This window comes from Cricetulus griseus, chromosome 6 (genome assembly GCF_003668045.3).
Source record: "Cricetulus griseus strain 17A/GY chromosome 6, alternate assembly CriGri-PICRH-1.0, whole genome shotgun sequence".
Taxonomy (NCBI): domain Eukaryota; kingdom Metazoa; phylum Chordata; class Mammalia; order Rodentia; family Cricetidae; genus Cricetulus; species Cricetulus griseus.
The window spans coordinates 150,392,925-150,408,337 of NC_048599.1; the positions used below are offsets into that span (position 1 = coordinate 150,392,925).

Below are 15,413 nucleotides of genomic sequence, written 5' to 3' on the forward strand. Positions count from 1 at the left end.
ACTGAACAATAAGACAACAAATCTAAAAACCCACAGAAAACATTTTTTATCAATAGTAACTTTGAGGCCCTAAACCAGTATGATTTGTGTCCTGAGATCTGGGCACACAGAGAAATGCCAGGACCCTCAAATAGCAATGGCTGTGTGAGGACACAGGAGACAAGACAGGTCCTCAGAGGAAAACAAATCTGCCAATGTCCTAAGCTTGGATTTGCAGCCTTTAGAACTGGGAGAAAAGTACATGTCTACTGCTTAAGCACCCAGCATATGGTACCTTGTCATGGCAGCCCTCAAAAAGGAATATAATAAATGATAAAGTGCCCGACAATCACCAAAATGCTGTCAGCATCTATACAGGGGAAGAGAAAAAACACAAGGAGAGAAGTAATGGACTAGCAAAGAAGAGGACCCAGAACAGCTAAGTAGGCCACCAAGACAAAGAAACCAAAATTGAGTAAAATTTGGCCTGAGCCATGAGCACAAGTCACTGAGAGCTACTGAGCACTATAAATAAGAATTTCTAGTCTAATCTGAATTGAGCCCCAAGCCAGTGTAAAACAGTCACAGAATTGAAGGACTTGATATGAAAAGGGATGTTAAATGTCTTGGTAAGTCCTATAGAGACCACATGAAGAACTAGAACTATTGACATATTGAATCAAAATAACACATGTTATTAATCTTTCTTTTTTACTTTTAAAAACGTTGCCAGAATATACGATTACATTTGTACCTCACATTAAATCTTTCTCTTTATTATTATTATTGGTTTTTCTTCTGATCCTATTGTGTAGCCCTGGCTGGCCAAGAACTTGTAGCAATCCTCCTGCCTCTGGCTCCCATACGCTGGGATTACAACTATACCCACCTCCAGCTCACATTAAATTTATTAACTGCTGAGCCATCTCTCCAGCCCCTCACATTAAATTTTTAAGTCAAGGCTTTTCTAGACCATGAACCCAAGACACCAAATGCATTTGGCAGCTGTTTATGCCGAATGCACACTTGACTCTTTTGAGTGGTAAGCCACATGAAATGAAAGCATGCAGCACAAGCCTGAACAGATGGCATCACTTCTGAAACAACATTATTAGTTTGCTGAACTGGCAGGGAGGAGATAATGGAACACACTTCATTTCTCAGTTTTCCTCTTTTTTTCTTTTTCTTTTCTTTTTTTTTTTAGGAACAAGGGCATCACAATGACAAGCCTCTAACAAAAGTACTAAAGATAATTCCTTCCTTTGTAAGCATTATGAGTACATTTATTTAATTTCTGTAATTATTTCTACCCAAGACCATTGCGTTTTACTTTGGTGCTTATCTACAACTCCACCCTACTCCAAGGTTTGTTTTGGCTTTGTGTACTTAATCCTCTAGAGTGAAATAATTAGGGAATTAAAGGCCTCCACTTTTCCAAGTTACCACTAATCACAGGGAGACACAACTGTGTGTCTCAAACCTAGGTCTGGAATTGCTGCCTGGAATAATCCCACCAAGAATTCTATTCTGCTTCCACAGTTTTAGTCACCTTGGAAACCAGAACCTGGTAATGCACTTGAGCTTTTGATCATTTTCTGAAAGCCTTTTTTTGTTTGTTTGTTTGTTTGTTTCTCTGAGGCTTTGGAGGCTGTCCTGGAACTAGCTCTTGTAGACCAGGCTGGTCTCGAACTCACAGAGATCCGCCTGCCTCTGCCTTCAGAGTGCTGGGATTAAAGGCATGTGTCACCCACGCCTGGTTCTGAAAGCCTTTTAAGATCACTATTCTTACTTCATGATTACTGTAACTACATGCATCACCACCATAAGCAAATTGCCATTCATTTTGCCCATTTCTTATTTGCTAGACTATTTTTTTTTTTTGCACAGTGAATGAAAAGCAGAGCTCATTATTATGCATATATTCCAAACAGGAAGCTTCTATTAAGACAATTTTGTTAAGATAATTACAGATGGAGAAACAAAAGGTTCTGATAAGTCAACTGAACATCTCATACAAGATGGAAAGACACTTGAGTTAAAAGACTTACCATGTATGCCTCAAATGAAATGATACACAGAAAACCTTGAAGCCTTTCATGCACTGATAGGTACCTCTAGACTCCACTTCTAAAGGGTTAAAAAACCCCATAACAGAGAGCACCAGGAGTTTCTGAAGCTGTACATTTTGTATCTTTATTATGATTCAGGTCACATGAGTATTTTTTTTTTTTTAAACAAAACAAAACATACTTGGGCTAGAAAGAAGCTCAGCCCGGAAACAGAAGCAGGTGGATCTCAGTGAGTTCAAGGCCAGCCTGGTCTACCAAGCAAGTTCCAGGACAGCCAGAGCTGTTACACAGAGAAACCTGTCTTGAAAAACAAAACAAAACAAAAAAAACAAAGTAACATAAAAAGAAAAAAAGAGAGAGATGCTCAACATTTAAGAGCAAACAAATGGTCAAAACCAAACCAAACTAAAGAAAAAAATATCAACAGTTGAAAGAAGAAAGCTTTTTAAAGTTTAGTAATTCAAAGAAGAAAAAGAAAACAGTGCTGAGAAGGGAACATTTCCTACCCTGCCACCCTGTGAACACTAAGCAAGGGCCCTTTCTAAGAATTTTCCAACTAAGTTGCAGAACTGGACAATAAACAGTTCCGTTTTAATAAACACAGCAAGCACATACAAGATTTTTATGTAATACAAAAATTAATTTTTTTGTAATGGAATTTTAATTGTTGTCCAAGCTAGTCTAGACATCTGAGTTTAGGAGATTACCTTGCCTCAGCCTTCTGAGCTGTCAGATTATAGACACTGTCCTAGTTTGATTTCTGTTGCTGCCAAGAAACACCACAATCTACAGCAATCTGCAGAGGAAAGGGTTTATTTGTGTTTCCCAATCACAGTTCATTATGATGGGAAGTCAGAGCAGGAACTCAAGGATGGAATCTGGAGGCGGGAACTGAAGTAAAAGTCATATTAGAGTGCTGCTTACCAGCTTGTTCCTCATGGTTTACACAGCTGCTTTCTTATACCTGCCCAGGGTGACAGAGGCTTTGGTGTATTGGGTTCTCCCACATTATTCATTTGTTAATAATTGCTCAACAGATTTGCCTACAAGAAATCTGAAGGAAGCATTTTTTTTTTTTTAAATTGAAATTCCCTCTTCACAGATAGCCCTAGCTTTTATCAAGTTGACAAGAAACTAGCACAGGTATATACCACCATGCATGTCTCAGAAAATTCATTTAACACACATTCTCATTTGAAGACATGGTTCAGCTGGAAGAAAGCACTTGCTGCTCTTGCAGAGAACTCAGGTTCAGTTCCTAGCACCCACATGGTGGTATACAATCTCCTGTGATTCCAGTTCCAGAGGACCTGGCATCCTCTCTGCTGGCACTGCACATACAGTACACACACAAATATATAAACAAAACATTCATAGATTTAAAAACATTAAAAAAAGTCATGTGGCTAGAGAGATGGCTTACCAGTTAAGGACAGGTACTAGTCTCAAAGAAGACCTGTGTTGTGAGAACTCATTCAGTTAACAGTCTCAGATGCTATGGATGGACTGGGAGCAAGCTGGTGCTCTCTTGGGTCAGAGAGATGAGAGCAGCATCCTAACCCTAACCCTTCATTGTGTAAGTTCCAGGCGTTTGGGAACTTCCTTACTCTGACTACAAATAGCACCCCACTTGTCACTTGTAATGGGAGACTTTTCTCTGGCTACTCCAGGTCCTACTGGACTGGTTTCTCTCCGCCCACCAGGTCCCAGGAGCTGCTACTGGCTTAGGCTTCTTATTGGCTAGCTCTCTCTTAATTATTAACCCATTTTTACTAAACTGTGCATCACTATGTGGCTTTGGTTTTCCTAGGTGATGTCTTGGGATCCTGCCTTCCCGGTAGCTACATGGCATGTGTGCCATCCCCCCTTCCTTCTCCCTGACTCTTTGTTCAGAATTCCTGGCCTAGCTGAATTCTGCCTGTCCATTGGCCGGAACAGCTTTACTCATCAAACAGTAAGAGAAATACATAGTTATAGCATACAGAGAATATCCCTCATCATCTCCCCCTTTCTGTCTAAATAAAAAAGTAAGGTTTTTAACTTTAATATAGTAAAATTATATATAACAAAACAGTTACCAAGCAAAAATTATAGTGACAATATTTAGTCCATTTACATTTGGCAAAATTCAAAGAAAATACTCTATCAATTACCCTATCTTTGCAAGTTTAAAGTTTTATATCTAATTTATCTTCTATTGTAACTAAGGAAAACAACTATAACTGTCTGTCTTTAACTCCATCAAAGACCCCAGAAGGATATAATATAAAATCAAGAATTGACAGAGACAGCTTGCTGTCTAGATAGTCACCCAAAGTTTCTTTGTAATGTTGGGGCATCCATCTTCAGCCCATAGGTCCATAGTATCTGGCAAACTTTTCAATGAAGCAAGAAATTTGAAGATCTCTTCTGCCTTGTATTGGCAAAGTTCATCAGTTGCTTTCTTCTCTGTAGTAGTTCAGGAATCCTGAAGAACCATCTTGTCTGATCTTAGCAAGTTTAGCAGTCCCTTTTCTGTGGGTACTGTACGTCCAGTTTACATAGCATACAGTCAAACAGTCCAGACAAAAACAGTTTCTTGTCCAAATGGCTATCCCTGCCATATTACAAACAATGAATTTCTTCAGCGCCCATCAGACCTGGGTTCAGTTCATGGCTTTCACTCCAGGTGGCTCACAAGGGTTAGGGATCCAGCTTCTTCTGGACTCCAAGAGCAGCTGTACTCAAAACTGCACTCGTGCGAACACACACACACATTCAGAATTTAAAATAATGTTCTTTTCTCTTCTTCTTCTTTTTTTTTTCCGAGACAGGGTTTCTCTGTTCGAGGCCAGCCTGGTCTCCAGAGTGAGTGCCAGGATAGGCTCCAAAGCTATACAGAGAAACCCTGCCTCGAAAAACCAAAAACCAAAAACCAAAAACCAAAACCAAAACCAAAACAAAAGGTCTCTCACTGACCTCAAGATTCACCAAGCTGGTCAGACTGGATGGCTAAGGAGCCCCAGGGATCCTCCTGTCTCCATCTCCCCAGGCAAGGACAAGTGTGTATCACAACACTCAGGGATCCATCTCAGCTTCCAAGGCAAATGCTTTACCAACTGAGCTACCTTCTTAGCCCCTCTACTAAAACATGTTTAATACTCCATGCTAAAAGTCTTTAGGGGCTGGAGAGATGGCTCAGCAGGGGCTGCTTTACAAGAGGACCCAGTTTCAACTTCTAGCTTAGATGGCAGCTTACAACCATCTGTCACTTCAGTTTCAGGGGATCTGATGCCCTCTTCTGGTGGCACTGGACTTGCACGTGCACAAACATGAAGGCAAAGCAACCATATACATAAAAATAATTTGAATAATAAAGACAGTTCTAGATACAGATATGAAACAATAAGCAACTGTTAAATAATAAAACCAATTTCTTTTTTTAATGACTGGGGATGTATATCTCAACAAAAGAATGCTTACCTAGCATGCACCAAACCTGGGTTTGATTCCCAACAATGGGGGGAAAAAGCCAGGGGTAGACAAGGCAGTTGGTAGAGAATCAAAATACCACTATCTCTATAAAACAGAGGCCAGGGCTACCCAGTAGGGTTGTTGCCATGAACCTTGCACAAGACCCAAGTGTCCACAGAAGATTTGAACTTTATTTAAGACTTAAATTGAAGAGGATCACTCACATAAAACACTAAAGTGACTCTCTGGTGGATTTTCTTATCCACTGTTCAAGGTAAAATATCAAAGTTTATTCTTATTAGTATTGTTAAAAATTAAGACATTACTTCATGAAGACACTATCCTGCATTCAAGAAGATTGTGTCTCAAAACCACACAGTTGTGCTACGAAGATACATTAGTTGTTAGAGCACTGGCTTCTCTTCCAGAGGACCCAGGTTCATTTCCAGGACCTGCATGGTGGTTTACAACTGTCCATAACTCTAGCTCCTTCTTGTGACCTTTACAGGTACCAGTCATGCATCCAAGCATGCATGCAGTATACTCACATACATGCATACACATTAAAAAAAAAAAAAAAAGAATAGGGTGCTTGAACCTGAATACCTTCATGCATAAAATCAGATGCCAATCAAGTATGAATGGAAAATGAACATAAAGCCATCTATAAAAACAATAGAAAACAATAAAATAGTCATCTAAAGAAAGAGCTCTTCTTAACTTGAGTAAAACAAATACTTCTTGTCTTTCCTATTCAGACAGATTAGAGGGAAACACCTCCCCTTGAATCAGAAGTTAAGCACTGCTAAAGCACTGTTAAACACTTGTTAGGGCTACAGAGATATCTGGCTCAGCTGTTTAGAGCACTTACTGTTATTACAGAGGATCTGGGTTTGGTTCACAGCACCCACATGTTGGCCTACAACTGTAACTCCAGTTTTGATGCCTTCTTTTCCTCTCCATGAGCACCAGGCTCATACATGGTACATATACTTATATACAATACAGGCAAATTGGTCATACATATAAATAAATCTAAAAACTTTTAAAATAAAAATACCCATTAAGTCACTTAATTTTATAAGTTAAATTTTATAATTCAATAAGCCTTTATTCCACATACCTACTTTAATGTTTCATTTTTCCTTGAAATATACAAGGATGTAGGGCAATTTGGTGATTTGACTCCTGATAGACATTAGACCTTTCCTGGTATCCCAGCTTGCTTAAGGGAAGGAATATCAGCCAAACTGCCTGGCCAACTATCTTCATGCCAACACTCTTTAGACATCTTGTGGAAACTACAGGGGTGATCTCAGTGCTTGCTAACAAAGTGCAACTCTGTCCCTAGAAGGTACTATTCCAGCTACAAGTGTTTCAAAACAGTCCTTTTGGCAGGAATATCTGCTATGGTTGGTGCAAATGTCCTTCCCACACCTCTTTCTGGCTATAGAAGTAGGCTGTTTGGCTCACTTGCGAAGCCAGCTGAGACACTGTCTTGTGCTGCCCCCTTGTGTTGCAACAACAGACACAGCAATGAAAGGTCTTTTTTCTAGCCTACTTTAGATTTTTATCATTTTGTGAAGAAGACTGAGCTAGTAGAACAAAGGCTGACATCAGCAGTGTCACCAGCAGGAAGCAATGGAGGAAGAAAAGGCAGTGTCAACTGCACTGCAAAGGAGACAGCAGTGGCAGGAAAGCTAGTGCATAAATGATGAAGATCACAGCCAATGACACAAGACCGTGAAGCTCAGAAGGTAAGAAACTGTAGGCTCTACTTGCTACAAGAGCTTCAGGGAGCTGTCAAACATTAAGGACAAAGGATCATAGACATCAAAGGCTCAAGACATATAACATTAACCAGTGCAGAGGGCTGAGAATCCCAATGCCCTTGTTGCTAAAGGCTGAGGGTTCCAACATCTGTCTAAGAGCTGTAACATTAGGAGTCACTGCTTGCTTGCTGTCTGTTGCCCTGATTACCAATGCTAGAAGAGGTTTATGTTAGCTTCTAAATACTGGGGCACAGAGCTACAATCCTCTAACCTGACTGTCCAAAGCTTTAAGTCCCACACTTTTAAAGTCTGGAACAATAGGCCCTACTCAAGAATCTCCCTGCCTACTCATAATTCCTATCAAGATAAAGCAAAAGACCCTAGCCTGCTGACTGGTAATGGTATCTTTCAGATTTATTTGTGTGTAACTGCCAAAGAGGGCACTGGATCCTCGGGAGTTGGAGTTACAGGTAGTTGTAAGCTGCACAGGAAACTGAACTTAGGGCCTTTGGAAAAGTATCAAGGGTCTTCAACCCAATGCATGGTTTTTCATCTAAGAGTAAATATTGTCAAAGAAAAAGACTACAGTCTCTTCTTTCTGTTTGTTCTTTGTATATATGGCTGTGATCTTCATCATTTATGCACTAGCTTTCCTGCCACTTTGTATATATGTATACATATATACATATATACATATATACATATATACATACACACACACACACACACACACACACACACACACACACACACACACATATATATATATATATATAAAGGTAGGTTCTTGTTTTAGGTCAGGCCAACCTGGCCATTTAAACCTCAGACTTAACTGTGATTCTCCTACCTCAGCCGGGTAGGAGTGCTGGGACTACAAGCATGAGCTTCTTCACCAAGTTGCAATTATTTCTAATACAGTGTATATATATTTAATATATGTAAAATACATCATATATCTGATTGTATGCATAAATTTTCTTTTTTCTTCCGAGACAGGGTTTCTCTGTGGCTTTGGAGGCTGTCCTGGAACTAGCTCTTGTAGACCAGGCTGGTCTCGAACTCACAGAGATCTGCCTGCCTCTGCCTCCCGAGTACTGGGATTAAAGGCGTGCGCCACCACCGCCTGGCAACTTTTAGAAACCTATTATCTATCAGCGAGGGAGGAAAGGAGAACTAGAGAAAAGTTTAATGTATCAAGAGTCTACTAACCTTAACCCATTGAACAGCTGCTTGGATTTATCCAAAAGGTAACAGAAATCTGTAACTGTCTTCCTCTCTCCTTGTGGGATGTCATCTTCAGCACCTCCAGATGACATGGTTTCTTTAAGAGTAAATTCAGTCCTGTAAGAAAACATATGCTCATTTACTCAGCTGATGAACAGAGGATAGGAGTAGGTCCTAATTACAGCAGCTGATGGCATTTTCTCAAGATACAGAGAATTCTTTTTTTTTTTTTTTTTTTTTTTTTGAGACAGGGTTTTTCTGTGGCTTTGGAGGCTGTCCTGGAACTAGCCCTTGTAGACCAGGCTGGTCTCGAACTCACAGAGATCCACCTGCCTCTGCCTCCCGAGTGCTGGGATTCTTTTGATTACTCAAATAACCAAAACATGTAATATATGTTGGAAAATAAACGATCTCACACCCTAGTGTTAAGAACTGGTGGAAACACATACAAAGCCATTTTTAACGTTCTTTCATCTAACAACTATAATTTGAATTCCTGTTCTGTTGCAGGCATCGGTCTGTTTAGTAATCTGAAATATTGATCCTTTTACCTATTTGCCCAATTTGATTCTGTAAATTTATCCTAGAAAATAATCCTTCTCACCTTCTCCATAATTTATTATTATAACAATCAAAACATACAAACAATCTAATGAGTCCAAAGAGTGAACCAGGGAAGTATTTCACAGAATATAAATTCCTGCACAGAATACAAATGCTATGTCTGATTTCCACTTCTATTTAAGGTGAAGGTGGGACTGGGAGATAGCCCAGCAGGTAAAGTGCTTGCCACAAAGCAGAAGACCTGAGTATGATCCCAGCACCCACACAAAAAGCTGAGCATGGTGGTACATATAATCCCAGAGGTAAGGAGTAAGAGACAGCCAGACAAGCTGAGTTGGCCAGCTCTAAGTTACAGTGAGAGAACCTATTTCAAAAAACAAGGCTGATAGCACATAACAAATGACACCCATCACACACATATGTACCAGTACACAAATGAACAGAAACACATATAGCATATGTACATACACATCCTTAAAAAAAAAGGCAAGGCAATGAATATAAAAAGGATAAAAACTGTCTCACAAACACAAAAATTATCTCACATAGAGGTATATACTAAAACTGTACTTTTGATCTGTCTAGCAATGCAGCTCAATGGGTAAAGAAAGAGCTTGCTGTCAAGCCTGATGACCTGAGTTAGATTCTTAGAACCCTATAGAGTAGACAGAGAGAACCAAGTCCTGTAAATCATCCTCCTTTTCATCATGTGAAAATATTTAATCTACATTTTATTGAATTCAAGCTATCTCCACATGTAATCAATTATATTAATTAGCCATTTTAAAAAGGCAACCTGTACTAAATTAAGATATAAAACAATAACTCATTTTGTTTACAAAGACAGAAATTCCTGGGACAATGCAGTAAACTTTGGTCCAGTATAGTGAGACAAGAAGACAAGAATAGACAAGTGCCAGAGATCAGAGCAAGAAGTTAGGGTATACTTACTTTTTAAATTAAAAATAAAAGATTTGTTTTATAGATGTACAAATAAAAGACTTGTTTTATAGATTAAAAATTCGAATATGTGTGTGTATAAGTGTGTGGGGGTTTGTACACATGAGTGCAGGTGCCTACGACTAGAGATACTGGATCCCCTGAAACCTAGTTACAGGTGGCTGTAAGCTGACAAGGGTTCTGAGAACCAAACTCAAGTCCTTTGGAAATGCTCTTAACTGCTGAGTCATCTGTTTAGCCCTTGGCAGAGTTATTCTAATGAACTTTTTTCTCTCCAACATTATCTGGGACAGACAACAGTGGATGCAAGGCAGTAAAACTATCAGCACAGCTAGGGCAGTCAAAAGCCTTCTGGGTAACACAAAGGTGTCACTGGAGACAGATGGTAGTAAAGCCTCATTCATTCATTCACATTCATTCATTCATTCATTCATTCATTCATTCCTTTTTTGGGACAGGGTTTCTGCTGGGACTAGCTCTGTAGACCAAGCCAGTCATGAACTCAGAGATCCATTTACCCTGCTTCCTGGGTACTGGAATTAAAGGTGTGTACCACTACCAACTGGCCTTTTTTTTTTTTTTTTTTATAAATTGAATGTATTTGTGTGACTATGTGTCTATGTGAGTGTGTGCCACGTGTGTGGAGTTCAGAGATGTTCGATCACTTTAGAGCTGTAGTTATGGGCAGCTCAGCTGTCCAATATGGGTATGGGGAATTGAACTCAGTCCTCTGGAAGAGCAACACATGTTCTTTTTTTTTATATTTTTTAACTTAAATTAAAAAACAATCTTAATTTACATACTAATCCCAGTTCCCTTTCCTTCCCATTCTCCCACTCCCCCCTGAAATACAGGCTCTTGGCTGCTGAGCCCCGATCTCTCCTGTCCTGAAGTAATTTTTAACATGCATGGCTAGTTTTTGCATGTTCCCATGTTCTGTTACCTATCGGTCTTCTCACTTCATGGACTAGAGGGAAGAGATCAGGAATAGTTTTGTGCCTAAGAGGGGAGCTCAAACCATAATATAAAAGATACGGAACCTGGCAAATCTCCTAATACACAACTGCAACCTGCCCCTTCATTTCCTAAGCACAACAGGAGAGGCATAAACCAAGCTGTAGCTTTCCTGATTCTATCTCATGTTCTCATCAGTGACGGCTGCTAATGTCTGCAGTCAGATGACTTCACAGGAGGAAAAAAATGTAAATAGAATAAAGTTCATTAAAGGAGACTATTAGAAACAAAGCAGGCAGATCTCTGTGAGTTCAAGGCCAGCCTGGTCTCCAGAGCGAGTGCCAGGATAGCCTCCAAAGCTACACAGAGAAACCCTGTCTCGAAAAACCAAAAAAAAAAAAAAAAAAAAAAAAAAAAAAAAAAAAAAAAGGAAACAAAGCAGGCATTGCTATTATAAAACAAATAAAACCTCCAAAACAATAAACTTTATAGAAGTATTGAAGAGCAAGATGGAGATTTTCAAAACAATTCATAATTTACAAATGCCAGCTTTAAGGTAGTCTGCCAAAAGTTATCAGGAAGAGATGAAAAATAAGTAAAGGGATACAAGGACTAGAGTGTTAAGATAAATCAATAATAGTGTATATGGACAGAAAAGCTGACCAAGGAAGAAGAAACAGTTATAGAAATAATCAATACATTTCCTAGACTGAAAAGACTGCCCAACAAAATCAGATTGGTGACTACCCTAATTGTCGTCATAGAACCTCCATCCAGTAACTGATGAAAGCAGATGCAGAGATCCACAGCCAAGCACTGGGCCGAGCTCCAGGAGTCCAATCGAAGAGAGGGAGGAGGGATTATATGAGCAAGGGGGTTGGGAGTAAAGAGGATTATATGATCATGATGGGGAAACCCACAGTGACAGCTAACCCAACCTTATGGGAGCTCACAGACTCTAGACTGACAACTGGAGAGCCTGCATGGAACCAACCTAGGCCCTCTGCATATGGGTGATAGTTGGGTAACTTGGTCTGTTTGCCCTGAGCAGTGGGACCAGGATCTGCCTCTGGCAAAGGACCTGGCTTTTTGGAACTCATTCCCTATGATGGGATGACTTGTTCAGCTTTAATGCAGGGGGGAAAGAGCTTGGTCCGGCCTCAACTTGATATGTCAGGCTTCGTTGCCTCCCATGGGAGGCAGTACCCTTTCTGAGGAGTGGATGGGGAATATAAAGGAGGTGAGGGAAGGGAACATGCAGAGAGGAAACCGTGGTTGGAATGTAAAACAAATAAAAAATAAACAAAAAAAATTTGTAAAGGTACAAACCCATGAAAAAGCCACTTGCCTGTGGGTTTGAAGCCATCAGCCCAGGCCAGAACTATACGCTGGGGTGCCACCCCAGGCCAGCTAGGATTTTCTCCCCAAGTCTTTGAGTAAGTTTGGGATTTTCCTGTTGTAGCCTCTCTAAACTGTCTTCACCCAAACTCCCCTAGACCGGTTGGCTGGCTTTGCCTTCAAATCGTATTTGCCACATGTGTTTTGCCACAAAATCCCATGTGTGGGTTTTTTAGACAGCCGGCTCCCCCGACCCCCACCATGTATTTTGGGCTTTCCCTACTGCCCCTCTCCTCGGCTGCCACTCTCAGCTCACAGACACAAGCTAGTTCTCAGATCAGATGTGCTACATCAAATAGTTCACTGACATTGTCAGCAGATTTGGTAAGGCAATTGGGAATTCTTAAAGTAAGGAATTAGTTAAGAGAAGAGACTAAAACTATTAAACAACAGTGTAAAGCTAGAGGGATAGAAATCTCTCAAAATCAAATTCTTGGAGAATGAGATTGTGCTACTACAGAAAGGCAATTTCTATGTGATGACCATGCCCTGGCTTTATGCCATGCAGCAGATTTGAATGCTTGGGACAGAACTGGAGAAGTAGGAAGGAAAATTGAGTTATTTACTAATGTTATACAGGGCCCAAAGGAAGACTTCACAGATTTCTTACAAAGACTGACTTCAAAAGTAAATAGAATGATACCAGATTCAGAAGCTAGACAAATAATAATTGAATCTCTGGCTTCTGAAAATGCTAATTCTCAATGCAAAAGGATAATTAGGCCTTTAAAGGCAAGATCAGCACCTTTGGAGGAAGATACAATCAATATTGAATCTCATGACCAAGATGATGCATGGATAGAAGAGGTGATTTCAAGAAGTTTGAAGAAAAATCAAAATGTCAAATGTTTTAATTGTGGCAACAAGGTCACCTTAAAAGGGATTGTAAACAGGGCGTTCCTACAAACAATGATTTTTCTAAGCATAATCCAAACAGAATGCCCCTCACTTCTGGACTGTGCAGAAGGTGTGGCAAAGGCAGGCATTGGACTAATGAATGTAGGTCAACAAGAGCCATTCAAAGTCTGTGAACTCCTTGAGGGGCCTCTCACAGGCCCCTATGCCTAACCCGACTCAGTTGTTTCCTGTCAACATGGAGGAAACTCCTTCCTAGAGCAATTAAAGAATCTAATGCCTATTGTAAGAAAACATACTACTCTGGATGACTGAAGAGTTTTAGAAGATAAAATGACAATTTCAGGAGAAACCATGAATCAAATTTGATAAAGATTAGATTAGGAATCTCCCCAAAGTTAGGATTGGGAAGGTTTTTGTTTTTGTCTTTTCTGAAAAATAAAAACAAACATCTTGAGGAATTTAAGATCTTTGGGGTTATTTTGTCTATTTTTTTTCCCCCCGAGACAGGGTTTCTCTGTGTTGCTTTGGAGCCTGTCCTGGAACTCGCTCTGTAGTCCAGGCTGGCCTCTGCCTCCCAAGTGCTGGGATTAAAGGCGTGTACCAACGCCCGGCTGAATTTAAGATCTTTGGACAAATAAGCATTCAAGAAAAAAGGGACAACTACTGGGAAAAAATTATCAAGAAAAGAAATATTCTGACCTAATGAGAACTATGAAGTCTTCAAAAAGAAGATGGAACCCCACATCAACAATTCCACCAGGACGATAATAACACCATTAAGCTGAACAACACCAACTAAAGATTGGCTTTGAACTACAAACTGCACAGAACAATTTTGAGGTGGCTAGCTGAGATGATCCAGCCTCACAGACTACTTGAGACAAGCCCTGCACTTTCCCATTATTCAGAGACTGGATAACAAATGATATGGCAGCCTCTCCCAGGACTTGACAATTAATCCAAATTTTTCTTTTCAGGATTCCTTGAAGATGCCATCACCCCCAGACAGCAGGAAGTAGCTTTAAGAACACGATGTCCACATTCCCAAGAGGTGGGGTGGATGGTTTTTCATTGTCCATTGGGTTATGGATATTTGTCATTGTTTAGGAGGTTGGTTTCAAGTTGTTATTGGGTATAGTCAGGAAGAAATTGAACATGGGGGATTAGATTCAGAGTTCCTGTTTTGAAAAAAAAAGGGGGTACAGGTTGTTAGATTTTTGTTTAAATTAGATATAAAGAAAAAGAGGAGTGCAAGATGAGACATATTAACCAGTTTATTATAGGCCTGGTAGAGTAGGGAGACTAAGAGAGAAGAGGAACATGGTTAATGGCTGACCGCCATGGCCAGTCGCCACAAAGGGTCAGAGAGAGTATAAAGAGACAGGGAGAAGAGAAGAGCAGAAGCAGAAAGAAGAGTAGAGAGAGCATAAATGGGCAGGGGTCTGTCTTTTAAAGGAGTCCTTTGAACCTGCGTGCAGACTTAGTTCCTATGGAACCCTGGGCTGAACCAGGTACTGCCTGAGTGGATTCTGACAGGTAACAGAGGCAGGCCAGCATAATGCCTGAACCTTTCACAGGTATGATAGGATAAAAGGGTAGATTATTGAATCTACTCTAAAAGAAAAAAGGGAGGATACAGACATTAGATAAAAGGTAGAAAATTAAATCTACTTTAAAAAGCAACTTCTAGTATTACTCTACATTGGATTGGATTTTGTATACTGTATACAAACTTTGTATATTGATACAAATTTGAGATTTTGTTAAAGCATACTGTATATATGTTTCTAATCTTGTTCAAGGTATGTACAGTTCATGTAATGCAAATTTCTAGTCCTTGAAAGCTTTTATTACGAACTATATAGGATGATATGGAAATGCAGATTAGTAAGTAGTCACCTATTACAATCAAATTTGTAGTTATACTAGGTATGTTTACAAAGTTAAACATATATTTTAGAAAGACTGGCCCTCTTCAAACACTTACGAGATCTACAAAATATGGCATTTAAGATGTTTTAATAACATAGGTTCTTTTCTTTTTTTAAAGACAATGAGACTTGTCTGCTCCTGGCAGTACCAATCTACTTCAGAGAAGATGATAGGCATCAAAGAAACTACACTTGGAGTTTACTTTCTTTGTGGTAAAAGTTACCCACTGGGCAAGAAAGTGTCCTTGCCT

The 15,413-nt window shown here is 39.8% G+C and overlaps 1 protein-coding gene across 12 annotated transcripts in view; it reads right to left on the reverse strand.

Moving 5' to 3' along the window:
- Window positions 1-15,413, reverse strand: part of Scai (suppressor of cancer cell invasion) — a 118,151-nt gene that overhangs the window by 54,817 nt on the left and 47,921 nt on the right. For 11 of the 12 annotated variants that reach the window (XR_004770468.1, XM_027423639.2, XM_035446262.1 and 8 more), the window contains one exon: window positions 8,483-8,614. Coding sequence is in view for 11 of the 12 variants with exons in the window: in XM_027423639.2 (XP_027279440.1) it covers window positions 8,483-8,614 (132 nt within the window). In the remaining variant the exon portion in view is untranslated. Of the gene's footprint in view, window positions 1-4,359; window positions 4,778-8,482; window positions 8,615-15,413 lie in introns of those variants that run through there. The other variant, XM_035446265.1, reaches the window with a different exon arrangement.